Source organism: Rhinoraja longicauda, chromosome 24 (assembly GCF_053455715.1).
Source record: "Rhinoraja longicauda isolate Sanriku21f chromosome 24, sRhiLon1.1, whole genome shotgun sequence".
In the NCBI taxonomy this organism is placed as follows: Eukaryota; Metazoa; Chordata; class Chondrichthyes; order Rajiformes; family Arhynchobatidae; genus Rhinoraja; species Rhinoraja longicauda.
In genome coordinates this window covers 6,200,077-6,212,331 of record NC_135976.1, presented here as the reverse complement: position 1 = coordinate 6,212,331, position 12,255 = coordinate 6,200,077, and the positions used below count along the sequence as shown (strand labels likewise).

Here is a 12,255-nt window from a genome sequence, read left to right as displayed (position 1 = left end):
TAAATTATTAATTGGTGTTAATTTTAAATGAATCCATCTACAGGAAAAATATTCTACACTCTGCAGTAAACCAAACATTAAGCTCAATGCTTACCTGAGCCATATCATCTAAACAGTTGAAAATATACTTTCTTGCTTCCTTCGATTTGATTCCTGTCTCCAACTCATGCTCTTCTGGTGTCTAAACAGTAAAAAAATTCAGAGAAAAAGTTAATTATGGAAGTTTATTAAAGTATAGTAACAATGAAATATAAACAAAGTCAATTAAATATGCAGTTTGTGCTGAATAGAGAATTCAGATAAGAGTGCTGAATAAATAACTAACTTGACAATCGGCAAACTATTTTTTTCCCAGGAGCACACAAATCAATTTTCCAAAAGGGTCAAATACAATAATATTTTTAGATTACTAATTAAAGTTCGTAAATTTTGGAAGAAGAGCAAAAAATGTAGGAAGGGGAAGTTTAAAAAATAGTAAGCTATGTAGCTGGTTACAACACATCAAGCAGCTATGTTAAGATGCAGAAAAACTTAAAATGACAATGTATTCATAGCATGATTGACACAAATCAAAGTTAACAGATATTATCTAATTCTCATTATGGAAACATGGTTGCAGGGTGCCAAAGTTAGCAACTAAATATTCCAGGGCAGTAGATTTTTTGGAAAGAGTGCAAAAAGGAAGAGAGTAGTGCAGCACTCTAAATATGGGAGAACAATACATTGATGAGAAAGGATCCTGGCTTGCTGTGAAACTAGAATCACTGAATCAAGCTAAAAAATACCAAAGGGCAGAAAACAGAAATAGGATTTATTTACGTCACCTAATAGTAGATGTGATATACAACTTGACATAGCCCTTGTAATACCCCTGATTTACGTGAAGTCAGATATTACATCCAACTTGACAATAATGTGAGACTTATGTATAGATTGAATGAGTCATATTTGCTCTAATAAAGGTGGAACTGAATTCATGAAATATAGATAAGATTCTTTGGATCAAATCATGAAAAAGGAAAAGATGTTTTGGATCTGATATATTAGAGAATCAATGATCCAATAGGAAAGGCTGTGAATGAATTAAGCACTTGTCTATAAGATAGTGAAAACGTATTTAGTGAGCTATTCGGCCACCTACTCCCCAGGACCATATCATATACACAGCCAAAGTTTTGTAAGTGCTCTCTTTAGTGATAACAATGCTCTGGTTGTCATCCTTCAGAATGCTACAGATGCTACTAAAATTATTCTTGTAGATTAGAAGGAAGTAAACGTGACCCCACTGATCAACAAAATGCTTAAATCTATCATGAGGGGCATAACAACAGTACATTATGAAAAGGATTGAACAGACACAGTGTACATTAATAAAAGGAAAATCATATTAGACTGAACTGGAGATTTGTTTTAAGGTTTGTGACTAACAGCTGAAGAGGAAACCAATGCATTTGGATTTTTGTAAATAAAGGTCCTGCACAAGAGGTTGTAAAGAAAAATTGGAGCACATGGAATTGGGGTACTATATTGATATGGATTGAGAATTGATTATCATACAGAAAACAATGTGAATCAATAGATCGTTCTCAGGTTGGCAAGCTGCAACTAGTGGGGTATGCAGAGTTTAATGCTTGAGCTCAGCTTTTCACAATCTATATCAACAATTTTCCTGGAGGAATCAAAACATCACATTTCTAAGTGTACTAATGATTCCAAGTAGGACTGCAAGTAAAGAAGGTGTAGAAGCTTCAAGGAGAAACAAACTAGCCAAGTGAGTGGAAGAACATGGCAGATGGAATATAAATGTCAAAAATGGTGAACTTATCCATTTTAGTGCACATTATAGAAAAAAAGTGTCATTTAAATTATGAGAACGGAGTAGCATTAATGTTAAAAGGGACCACAGTGTATTTGCACTTCCACCTCAGCTCTTCTTTTTCTGCTTATCCCCACATTCCTGGATTCCTTAATATCCACAAAGCTATTGGTAACAGGTTTGAATGAATAACGAATCTCCGCACCATTCCGAGGTAGATCATTTCAAAGATTCACCATCATTAACAAAGACATTTCTCATCCGTCCAAATTACATACTCCTTCCTGAATCAGTGATTGCAGATCAAAACTCGTCTATCAGGAAAAAAATATCCTCTCAGAATCCAAACTGTTAAGCTCTGTACGATTTGTGACTTTCAAAGAGATCTCATCACTTCTAAACTCTTATCACAAACCCGTTAATACAATCCCTTCTCCTAGCAAGTTTTAATTTCAACAAACTAATTCAATATATCTTTATTCCATTCCCTTCATGGTAAGTATATATATTTTTCTAGATAATCAGACCCAAACTGCACATAATTCTTCAGGTGTGGTCTTCAAGATACACTTTAATTTCAGTAAGGCACGTTTACTCCTGCCTTTAAATCTTTTCATTATGAAGCCAACACTCTACTTACCACCCTAATTGCTTGCCTTATCTGCACATTAATTTTCAATGACATATCCAAGGACACCCAAGTCTCTAAACATCAGCATTTTCCAAGGCCCTCTACGCTTTGCTATTTTGTGTTTCAGAGGCATTGAGTTCTCATTTTTGCCACACTGTAATCCATCTGTCACATTCTCATCCATTCATTTAAACTTGTTCGTATCCTCCAGAAGCTTTTGGCAATTTCCATTCTCTTCACAATCTAATTTAGTTTTGCATCATCAGCAAGGTTGCAAATATGTCATTTGGCCCCTCAGCTAAATCGCTGATATAAATAGTTAACAAGTCAGTCCCCAAGCACCCACTACTGTGGCACCCCAGTCACCACAGCCTGCCAATGTAAGAAATACTCATTTTCTTTATTCTTCACATTTAAAATAGTATAAATATTTTTTAAATGGTGTAAATAAAAATATCTAAAAACATACAAATAATTTAAACCAGAATTTAATGTTTGCCCAACGTGACACTGAAATTAATACCGTTAAATTCTGCATCAGATCTAACCTGACATACAGTGCCCTCCATAATGTTTGGGACAAAAACCCATCATTTATTTATTTGCCTCTGTACTCCACAATTTGAGATTTGTAATAGAAAAAGAAATTGCATGTGGTTAAAGTGCACATTGTCAGATTTTATTAAACACCATTTTTATACATTTTGGTTTCACCACATAGAAATTACAGCTGTGTTTATACATAGACCCCCATTTCAGGCACCACAATGTTTGGGACACATGGCTTCACAGGCGTTTGTAATTGCTCAGGTGTGTTTAATTGCCTCCTTAATACAGGTATAAGAGAGCTCTCAGCACCTAGTCTTTCCTCCAGTCTTTCCATCACCTTTGGAAACTTTTATTGCTGTTTATCTGCGGACAGTGGTCATTGACAAATCCACACCTGACTTCTGAAGAGCGTTTCTGATCTGTCGGACAGGTGTTTGGGGATTTTTCTTTATTATAGAGAGAATTCTTCTGTCATCAGCTGTGGAGGTCTTCCTTGGCCTGCCAGTCCCTTTGCGATTAGTAAGCTCACCAGTGCTCTCTTTCTTCTTAATGATGTTCCAAACAGTTGATTTTAATAAGCCTAAGGTTTGGCTGATGTCTCCAACAGTTTTATTCTTGCTTCTCAGTCTCATCACTTTCATTGGCACAACTTTGGTCCTCGTGTTGATAAACAGCAATAAAAGTTTCCAAAGGTGATGGAAAGATTGGAGGAAAAACTAGGTGCTGAGAGCTGTCTGATACCTGCATTAAGGATGCAATTAAACACGCCTGAGCAATTACAAACGCCTGAGAAGCCATGTGTCCCAAACATTATGGTGCCCTGAAATGGGAGGACTATGTATAAATACAGCTGTAATTTCTACATGGTGAAACCAAAATGTATAAAAATGGTGTTTAATAAAATCTGACAATGTGCACTTAACCACATGTGATTTATTTTCTATTACAAATCTCCAATTGTGGAGTACAGCGGCAAATAAATAAATGATGGTTCTTTGTCCCAAACATTATGAAGGGCACTGTATACTTCTTTTACACACTTAACTAGTTCTTTTTTCTTCATTATTAAACAGTCACCGAAAATACAAGGCCATTTACAAATTCAGCTGTAAACTGAAATAAACATTGCATAAAAAAAACAAAAGAATGTTTAGAACAGGCAAATGTGATTTGCAATAGTAACTTTTAACATCCTTGCTGAGTGCAGTCTTTTTTAAAAACAGATATGATTAACCTTGAGCTTCCACAATGGATATCCTGAATTCGGATCTCTGTTAAAAAACCTTGTCGTCTTTGTTCCCGCACTTAGCAAGTATTCAGTAGGTAAACCTTGTGTTTGGGAAATGTAGCGAATCTGAAAGAAAGTACAGAACATATGAACTCTTCTTTCCAAAGTCTAGTCCAAAATTTTCCATTTGGAAAATTCCTGCACATGAAACAACAACCCGACATCCCTCCTACTCCCCAACCAAGTTTCCACCCACACTTTGAATGCCACTACAGAGTTCAGCATATATTAACTATACCATTAGAAAAACGATGTGGAAACTCGCATAAACACAGAACAGAGGAGTAATTGCTCTCACAATCATGGAAATTAAAACTAAATTGCAGAAAAGGAAAGTAGTTTGGAAAGCACTATATATGCAAGATAGACACAAAATGCTGGAATGACTCAGCAGGACAGTCAGCATCTCTGGAGAGAAGGAATGGGTGACGTTTCGGGTCAAGACCCTTCTTCAGACTGATGTCAGGAGAGCGGGCGGGACAGAGATAGAATGTAATTGGAGATAGTAAGACTGGTGGGAGAACTGGGAAGGGGGAGGGGATGGAGACAGAGGGAAAGCAAGGACTATTAGAGAAGTCAATGTTTATTTCGCTGGGGTGTAAGCTACCCAAGCGAAATCTAAAGAAGGGTCTCGACCCGAAACGTCACCCATTCCTTCTCTCCTGAGATGCTGCCTGACCCGCTGAGTTACTCCAGCATTTTGTGAATAAATACAAGCGAAATATGAGGTGCTGTTCCTCCAATTTGCCCTGGGCTTCACTCTGACAATGGAGGAGGCCTAGGACAGAAAGGTCAGATTGGGAATGGGAGGGGGAATTAAAGTGCTGAGCAACCGGGAGATCAGGTAGGTTAAGGCGGACTGAGCGGAGGTGTTCAGTGAAACGATTACCGAGCTTGCGCTAGGTCTCGCCGATATACAGAAGTTGACACCTGGAACAGCGGATATAGTAGATGAGGTTGGAGGAGGTGCAAGTGAACCTCTGCCTCACCTGAAAAGACTGTCAAGGGTCCTTGGATGGAGTCGATGGGGGAGGTAAAGGGACAGGTGTTGGCATCTCCTGCAGTGGCAGGGAAAAGTACCTGGGAAGGGGGTGGTTTGGGTGGGAAGGGATGAGTTGACCAGGGAGTTGCGGGGGGAACGGTCTCTGCAGAAAGCAGAAAGGGGTGGAGTTGGGAAGATGTGGCCAGTAGTGGGATCCCTTTGGAGGTGGTGAAAGTGTTGGAGGATTATATGCTGTATGCGACGACTGATGGGGTGGAAAGTGAAGACAAGGAGGACTCTGTCCTTGTTGCGAATGGGGAGAGGGGGAGCAAGAGCAGAAGAAATATCGAGGAGACCCTAGTGAGAACCTCATCTATAATGGAAGAGGGGAACCCCGGTTTCCTAAAGAATGAGGACATCTCCGATGATCTAGTATGGAAAACCTCATCCTGGGCGCAGATGCGGCGTAGATGGAGGAATTGGGAGTAGGGGATAGAGTCTTTACTGGAAGCAGGGTGGGAAGAACTGTAGTCTAGACAGCTATGGGAGTCAGTAGGTTTATAGTAGATGTCGGTCAATAGCCTGTCTCCTGTGATGGAGACGGTGAGATCCGGAAACGGTTGGGAGATGTCGGAGATGGTCCAAGTGAATTTGAGTGCAGGATGGAAATTAGTCGAGAAGTTGATTAAGTGCGTGAGTTCTGCATGGATGCAGGAGGCAGCACCGATGCAGTCGTCAATGTAGTGGAGGTAGAGTTTGGGGATAGGATCAGTATACGCCTGGAACAGCGATTGTCCCGCCCACTCCTCTGACATCAGTCTGAAGAAGGGTCTCGACACGAAATGTTGACCCAGATGTTCTAGTGGCCAGAGATCCTAGGGTGACGGAGGAACTGAAGGAAATTCACATTAGGCGGGAAATGGAGTTGGGTAGACTGATGGGACTGAAGGCTGATAAATCCCCAGCGCCTGATGGTCTGCACCACAGGGTACTTAAGGAGGTGGCTCTAGAAATCGTAGACACATTGGTGATCATTTTCCAATGTTCAATAGATTCAGGATCAGTTCCTGTGGATTGGAGGGTAGCTAATGTTATCCCACTTTTTAAGAAAGGAGGGAGAGAGAAAACAGGAAATTATAGACCAGTTAGTCTGACATCGGTGGTGGGGAAGGTGATGGAGTCAATTATAAAAGAAATTGCGGAGCTTTTGGATAGCAGTAACAGGATCGTTCCGAGTCAGCATGGATTTACGAAGGGACATCATGCTTGACTAATCTTCTGGAATTTTTTGAGGATGTAACTAGGAAAATGGATAGGGGAGAGCCGGTGGATGTGGTGTACCTTGACTTTCAGAAAGCCTTCGACAAGGTCCCACATAGGAGATTAGTGGGCAAAATTAGAGCACATGGCATGGGTACTGACATGGATAGAAAATTGGTTGGCAGACAGAAAGCAAAGAGTGGGGATCAATGGGTCCCTTTCAGAATGGCAGGCAATGACTAGTGGGGTACCGGAAGGCTCAGTGCTGGGTCCACAGCTATTTACAATATACATTAATGACTTGGATGAAGGGATTAAAAGTAACATTAGCAAATTTGCAGATGACACAAAGCTGGGTGGTAGTGTGAACTGTGAAGAAAATGCGATGAGGTTGAGGGTGACTTGGGCAGGTTGTGTGAGTGGGCGGATGCAGTTTAATGTGGATAAATGTGAGGTTATCCACTTTGGTGGTAAGAATAGGAAGGCAGATTATTATCTGAATGGTGTCAAGTTAGGAAAATGGGACATACAACGAGATCTGGATGTCCTAGTGCATCAGTCACTGAAAGGAAGCATGCAGGTACAGCAGGCAGTGAAGGAAGCCAATGGAATGTTGGCCTTCATAACAAGGGGAGTTGAGTATAGGAGCAAAGAGGTCATTCTGCAGTTGCACAGGGCCCTAGTGAGACCACATCTGGAGTATTGTGTGCAGTTTTGGTCCCCAAACTTGAGGAAGGACATTCTTGCTATTGAGGGCGTGCAGCGTAGGTTCACGAGGTTAATTCCCGGAATGTCGGGACTGTCGTACGTTGAAAGACTGGAGCGACTGGGCTTGTATACTCTGGAATTTAGGATGAAAGGGGATCTTATTGAAACATATAAGATTATTAAGGGATTGGACACGCTAGAGGCAGGAAACATGTTCCCGATGTTGGGGGAGCCCCGAACCAGGGGCCACAGTTTAAGAATAAGGGGTAGGCTATTTAGAACGGAGATGAAGAAGAACTTTTTCGTTGTGAAGCTGTGGAATTCTCTGCCTCAGAAGGCAGTGGCGGCCAATTCTCTGGATGCTTTCAAGAGAGAGTTAGATACAGCTCTTAATGATAGCGGAGTCAGGGGATATGGGAAGCAGGAACGGGGTACTGATTGTGCATGATCAGCCATGATCACGGTGAATGGCGGTGCTGGTTCGAAGGGCCGAATGGCCTACTCCTGCACCTATTGTCACCCATTTCTCCTCTCCAGTGATGCTGCCTGTCCCGCTGAGTTACTCCAGCATTGTGTCTACCTTTGATTTAAACCAGCATCTGCAGTTCTTTCCTCCACTATATATGCAAGGTTGCATTTCTGATCATATTTTCCTCAGACAGAGCACCCCATAGTATTTCATGCCAATTAACATTTGGAACTACATTTCAGTAGAATGGGAGAAAATAAATTGTCAATTTATGTGCAACATGCTACAAACAGCAACAGGAAATAATGTGATTACATTCTTCTGGTATGGGTGAGGAACAAATGTTGCAAAAATAGTAAAGAGCGGAACAGAACTTTCTAAAACAATCATTTGGCCTCTGCCAGGCATCAGATTCTGAGGGAGCAAAGGCATATCTAGCCTAACTGACCTTTTAAAGGCCTCACTCACGTAAGTTAACTCTGCCAAATTGGGAAATGCATCTACTAGCATAACCCTGGAACTGAATTGTAATCATAAGCAATGCTTCAGACTCAATCTCCATTTTGGGATACACACTGCTCAATTAAGATAGCAGTAAAGATAACTGTACAGTGGGATCTGGTTGTCAAGGAAACAGGAAAATAAAGTCTAGTCACAATCTTAGGACATATTCATTATTCCAGTTTCTTATTGTCTTAATATGTAATGAAAGGACATCACATGGAAGCATGAATATCAATGACTGTACATAACGGAAAACCAATAGCATTAGATAGTTATTAATATACACAAGGTTAAAGAAGCTTAAAACCCCTAAAACAAAGCAATTTTGTTTCTTCGGCTCATTAGGTAACGTCATATGACCAGAAATTCATTTTCAATTCCCTGCCTACACTAGGTCAGTTAACAGTAGGGTTGCAGCAATAAGTGGTCTTCACATTCCTACATTATTAAGGAAAAGCACTATCATAACTTGTTTCACATTACTTTGCAAACTTTACAAATTTTGCAAAATTGTTATCTAAAAGAACTTTTATAAAAGCGGTGATTAATGAACAGGCATCGCTCAAAACAACTGGACCCGGACTAGCCTTTGAAAATGGCGCCAAAACATGGCGCCGCTAGCATGCAGGATCAGTGGACTATTTCTGAACAATTTGCTAATCGGGGGTGTGCTTAGCTATTGCAATAACCTACTGGACTATCCTTCCGTTTCTAAGAAAATAATTTCACTGCATGTTTGGCATATATGACAAAAGCACAATTGAAGCAATTATTTCTTTAATAACATTCTTAATCTCACTTTTGCATAATCAGGCCTTGTATTTCCTCAACATTAACATGTATACATGTCAATTACTGCAAGTCAAAGACATTTCTAACTTATGCAACATCACATACTAATTCACTATAAAATAAAAGCTTCAACTGTCCTTATTTATTTTCATATTAGTTCAACGGTCAATATCAATGTTTCCTTTTCAAACACCCCCTCAAAAAAAATCTCAATAATGTGGGCTTCAAGACGTGGTGACCATTTATTACTAAAAAATTATGATTCTTGATGCCAAGCTTTTTAAAGGAAGGTTGTTACAGTGGAAAGTAAAGATGAAGGATCTTAATTTGACAACTGATTGTCGAAAACATGCCGAGACAAAATTTTCATTTAGAAAACAGTACATTAAAATACCAAAGAATAGTGCTACATAGCAGGTCAAAATAAGATGCACAAAAAACAAAATGCTGGAGAAAGTCTGTTGGTCAGGCAGCATCTGAGGAGGAACACTGTGACATTTCGGGTCTGGACCCTTCTTTGGACCCAGGCAAAGATCAGCAGGCAAAGATCAGTTGTCTCAAAATGGGCTTTGTTAAGTGTTGTATTTAACAAAGTAAAGCAGACCAACGCCAATGGTAAATCACAAAAGAAAAATTGGAAATTCTAGATTTTCTCAAATTATGTAAAATGTCTCCAATTTAAGAATATTTTGTAAACAACATTCCACAGGTACTCTACCTCTAGGTGGTGCTGAGAGCATAACATTACACAACAATGTCATGCTACAAACTCAAAAACGTAACAGCTTTCTAATCATTACTAGGTGAAAAAATTACTATGCAATCTCAGAGAAAAAACACACAAAATGCTACATCTTAAATTAAACTAAATTTGTAAACACATGTAGTCAAAAACAACCAAATGTAAGCCTCCCAAATTCCACTCTCAGATGACTAACCAAAAACAATGCTGAAACAGAATTTGGGAAAATTGCAGAAGCCTATCATTGCACTCCAACAAAGGTGAAGTCAAGAACATAGAGCGAAGCTTAGACAACTACCTGATGCTGAATCAATTACAACGTTGAGTCACAGAATCAAAGGACATACATTATGTCATTTGCCTTGATTTTCACTTCATTTCTTGTTCCTTCAATCCATACTTTCCCATTGTTCTTTATGCACGAGCACCAATTTACTCTGCACCACTCCAAGGACTTTACATCTTTCTTAAAGTGCAGTGAACACAATTGGATCCAACTTGGACTGAATATAATTCAGCAGAAAAATAATATCTGAAATCTAATTTTTAAATTTTTTTGTAAGACTGTCCATACCTGATCATACTCTGATGCACCTGGATATAATGGCCATCCCAGAAACATCTCAGCAATAACACAACCCAGAGACCACATGTCAATAGCTTCACAGAATCGTAGTCCAAGGATGATCTCAGGAGCTCTGGGGGGGGAAAAGGAACAAACCGTAATGTACCACCACTCATGTATGATTGATATGTATTATTTTTGTAAAGTGAAACCATCACACTGGTTTAATTGTTTAATCATTTTAAACATCCCACTGCCATTACAAAAGGAATTATGAACAGTCCTAGAAAATCAAATATTATAGCAGGCAATCTTCATTTTAAAAAAATCAAAATTGAAGCAATTAATATCAGTAGAAATTCAAGAAATGAATGGTTGATATTTTTGTCATAACTTCCCAAGTAACTAATTAGTTTATAACTAATTGCTATAAATCAGAAAATTCTTTCTTTTTTTTTTTTAAATCAGAAAATTCTATTATTATAACTTCAAAAAAATTCTAATAAGTCATTTAAGCAAATAGTTAGTATCTACTATTTGCCACAGTTGTAGACGAACAACTGAAAAAAAGACAAGCCAGAGCAATTTTCTTAGTCCCTATTCATCATTAATTATATGCCTCTGCCTACCTACTTCCTCAGCCAAACTAGGCCTTCAAAAACTTGTGTTAACTAAACTGAAATGTTCAATTATCAAAATAAAACATTTCTTTACACTCTTCTCTCTGTACATGCTCCCCCTCGGCCAAATCATTCAAAGGCACGGCATTTCTTTACACTGCTATGCGGATGACACACAGCTTTATCTCCCCCTGAAACCCAACAACCGGTCAAATTTAATCAGCCACTGTCTTGAGGACATAAAATGTTGGATGGCACAGAACTTCCTTCAGTTAAACGAGAGCAAGTCTGAGGTCATCCTACTCAGCCCCCCCCCCCCCATCAAAACGATACCAGGAAGCCTATCCCCCTAGTCAAACTGCATGTCAAAAACCTTGGCGTGCTATTTGACTCCGGTTTTAAGTTTGACAAGCAAGTCAACTCTGTGGTAAAAGCCAGTTTCTAGCTTCGTACCATAGCTAAAATCAGACCATTCCTCCAATTTGACAACCTTGAAAAAATCATCCACACATTCATTTGCTCCTGCCTAGACTACTGCAACTCCCTGTACACTGGAATCAGTCAATCATCCCTGTCCCGCCTGCAATTGGTCCAAAACTCCGCAGCGAGACTCATGACGGGAACCCGTAAAAGGGACCACATCACCCCGATTCTGGCCTCTCTCCACTGGCTCCCAGTACGGTACAGAATCGATTTCAAGCTCCTCCTATTCGCATACAAAACCCTATATCAAAACTCTTCTAACCCACCACTCAATCTCCAGGTCCCTCAGGTGGGCCGACTTGGGGCTACTGACTATCCCGCGGTCTAGGCTTAAGCTCGGGGTGACCGCGCTTTTGCGGCTGCAGCACTTAGACTGTGGAACAGCATTCCTCCCCCCATCAGAACTGCCCCCTCCATCGACTCCTTTAAGTCCAGGCTCAAAACCTATTGCTATTCCCTAGCGTTTGAGGCCCTCTGAGAGGGCGCTGTAAACTGTAAACTGTTTATGTATGTGTCGTTAGGTTTATGTGCTATTGTATGTTCTTTTTCGTACCTGCACTGATGTACAGCACTTTGGTCAACATGGGTTGTATTTAAATGTGCTATACTAATAAAATTGACGACTTGACTAAAACAAAATATAATTGTTTTGCTTTGAAATCCTCTTTGGCCAATGACCTCCTTGCCAGCCCTCCATTCCACACCAATTCAAATTAATTTAATCAGTTCAGTCGCCCTTATTCTCTTCCCAGACAAATAGGAACATTTGCACCCAATTAGAATGTCTCCCAAATTCAGTCAAAATCCTTTTCCCCTTGAGGCAAAATCCCTCTATCTTCTCACTCA

General features: G+C 39.8%; 1 protein-coding gene across 7 annotated transcripts in view; it reads right to left on the bottom strand.

Annotated features, from left to right (window-relative positions):
• LOC144605400 (homeodomain-interacting protein kinase 1-like) overlaps positions 1-12,255 on the bottom strand; it is a 98,224-nt gene that overhangs the window by 38,990 nt on the left and 46,979 nt on the right. For all 7 annotated transcript variants that reach the window (XM_078420586.1, XM_078420587.1, XM_078420588.1 and 4 more), the window contains 3 exons: positions 10,316-10,439; positions 4,231-4,350; positions 95-181 (listed from right to left, as the gene is read on the bottom strand). In XM_078420586.1, coding sequence (XP_078276712.1) covers positions 95-181; positions 4,231-4,350; positions 10,316-10,439 — 331 coding nt within the window. The remainder of the gene's footprint in view (positions 1-94; positions 182-4,230; positions 4,351-10,315; positions 10,440-12,255) is intronic.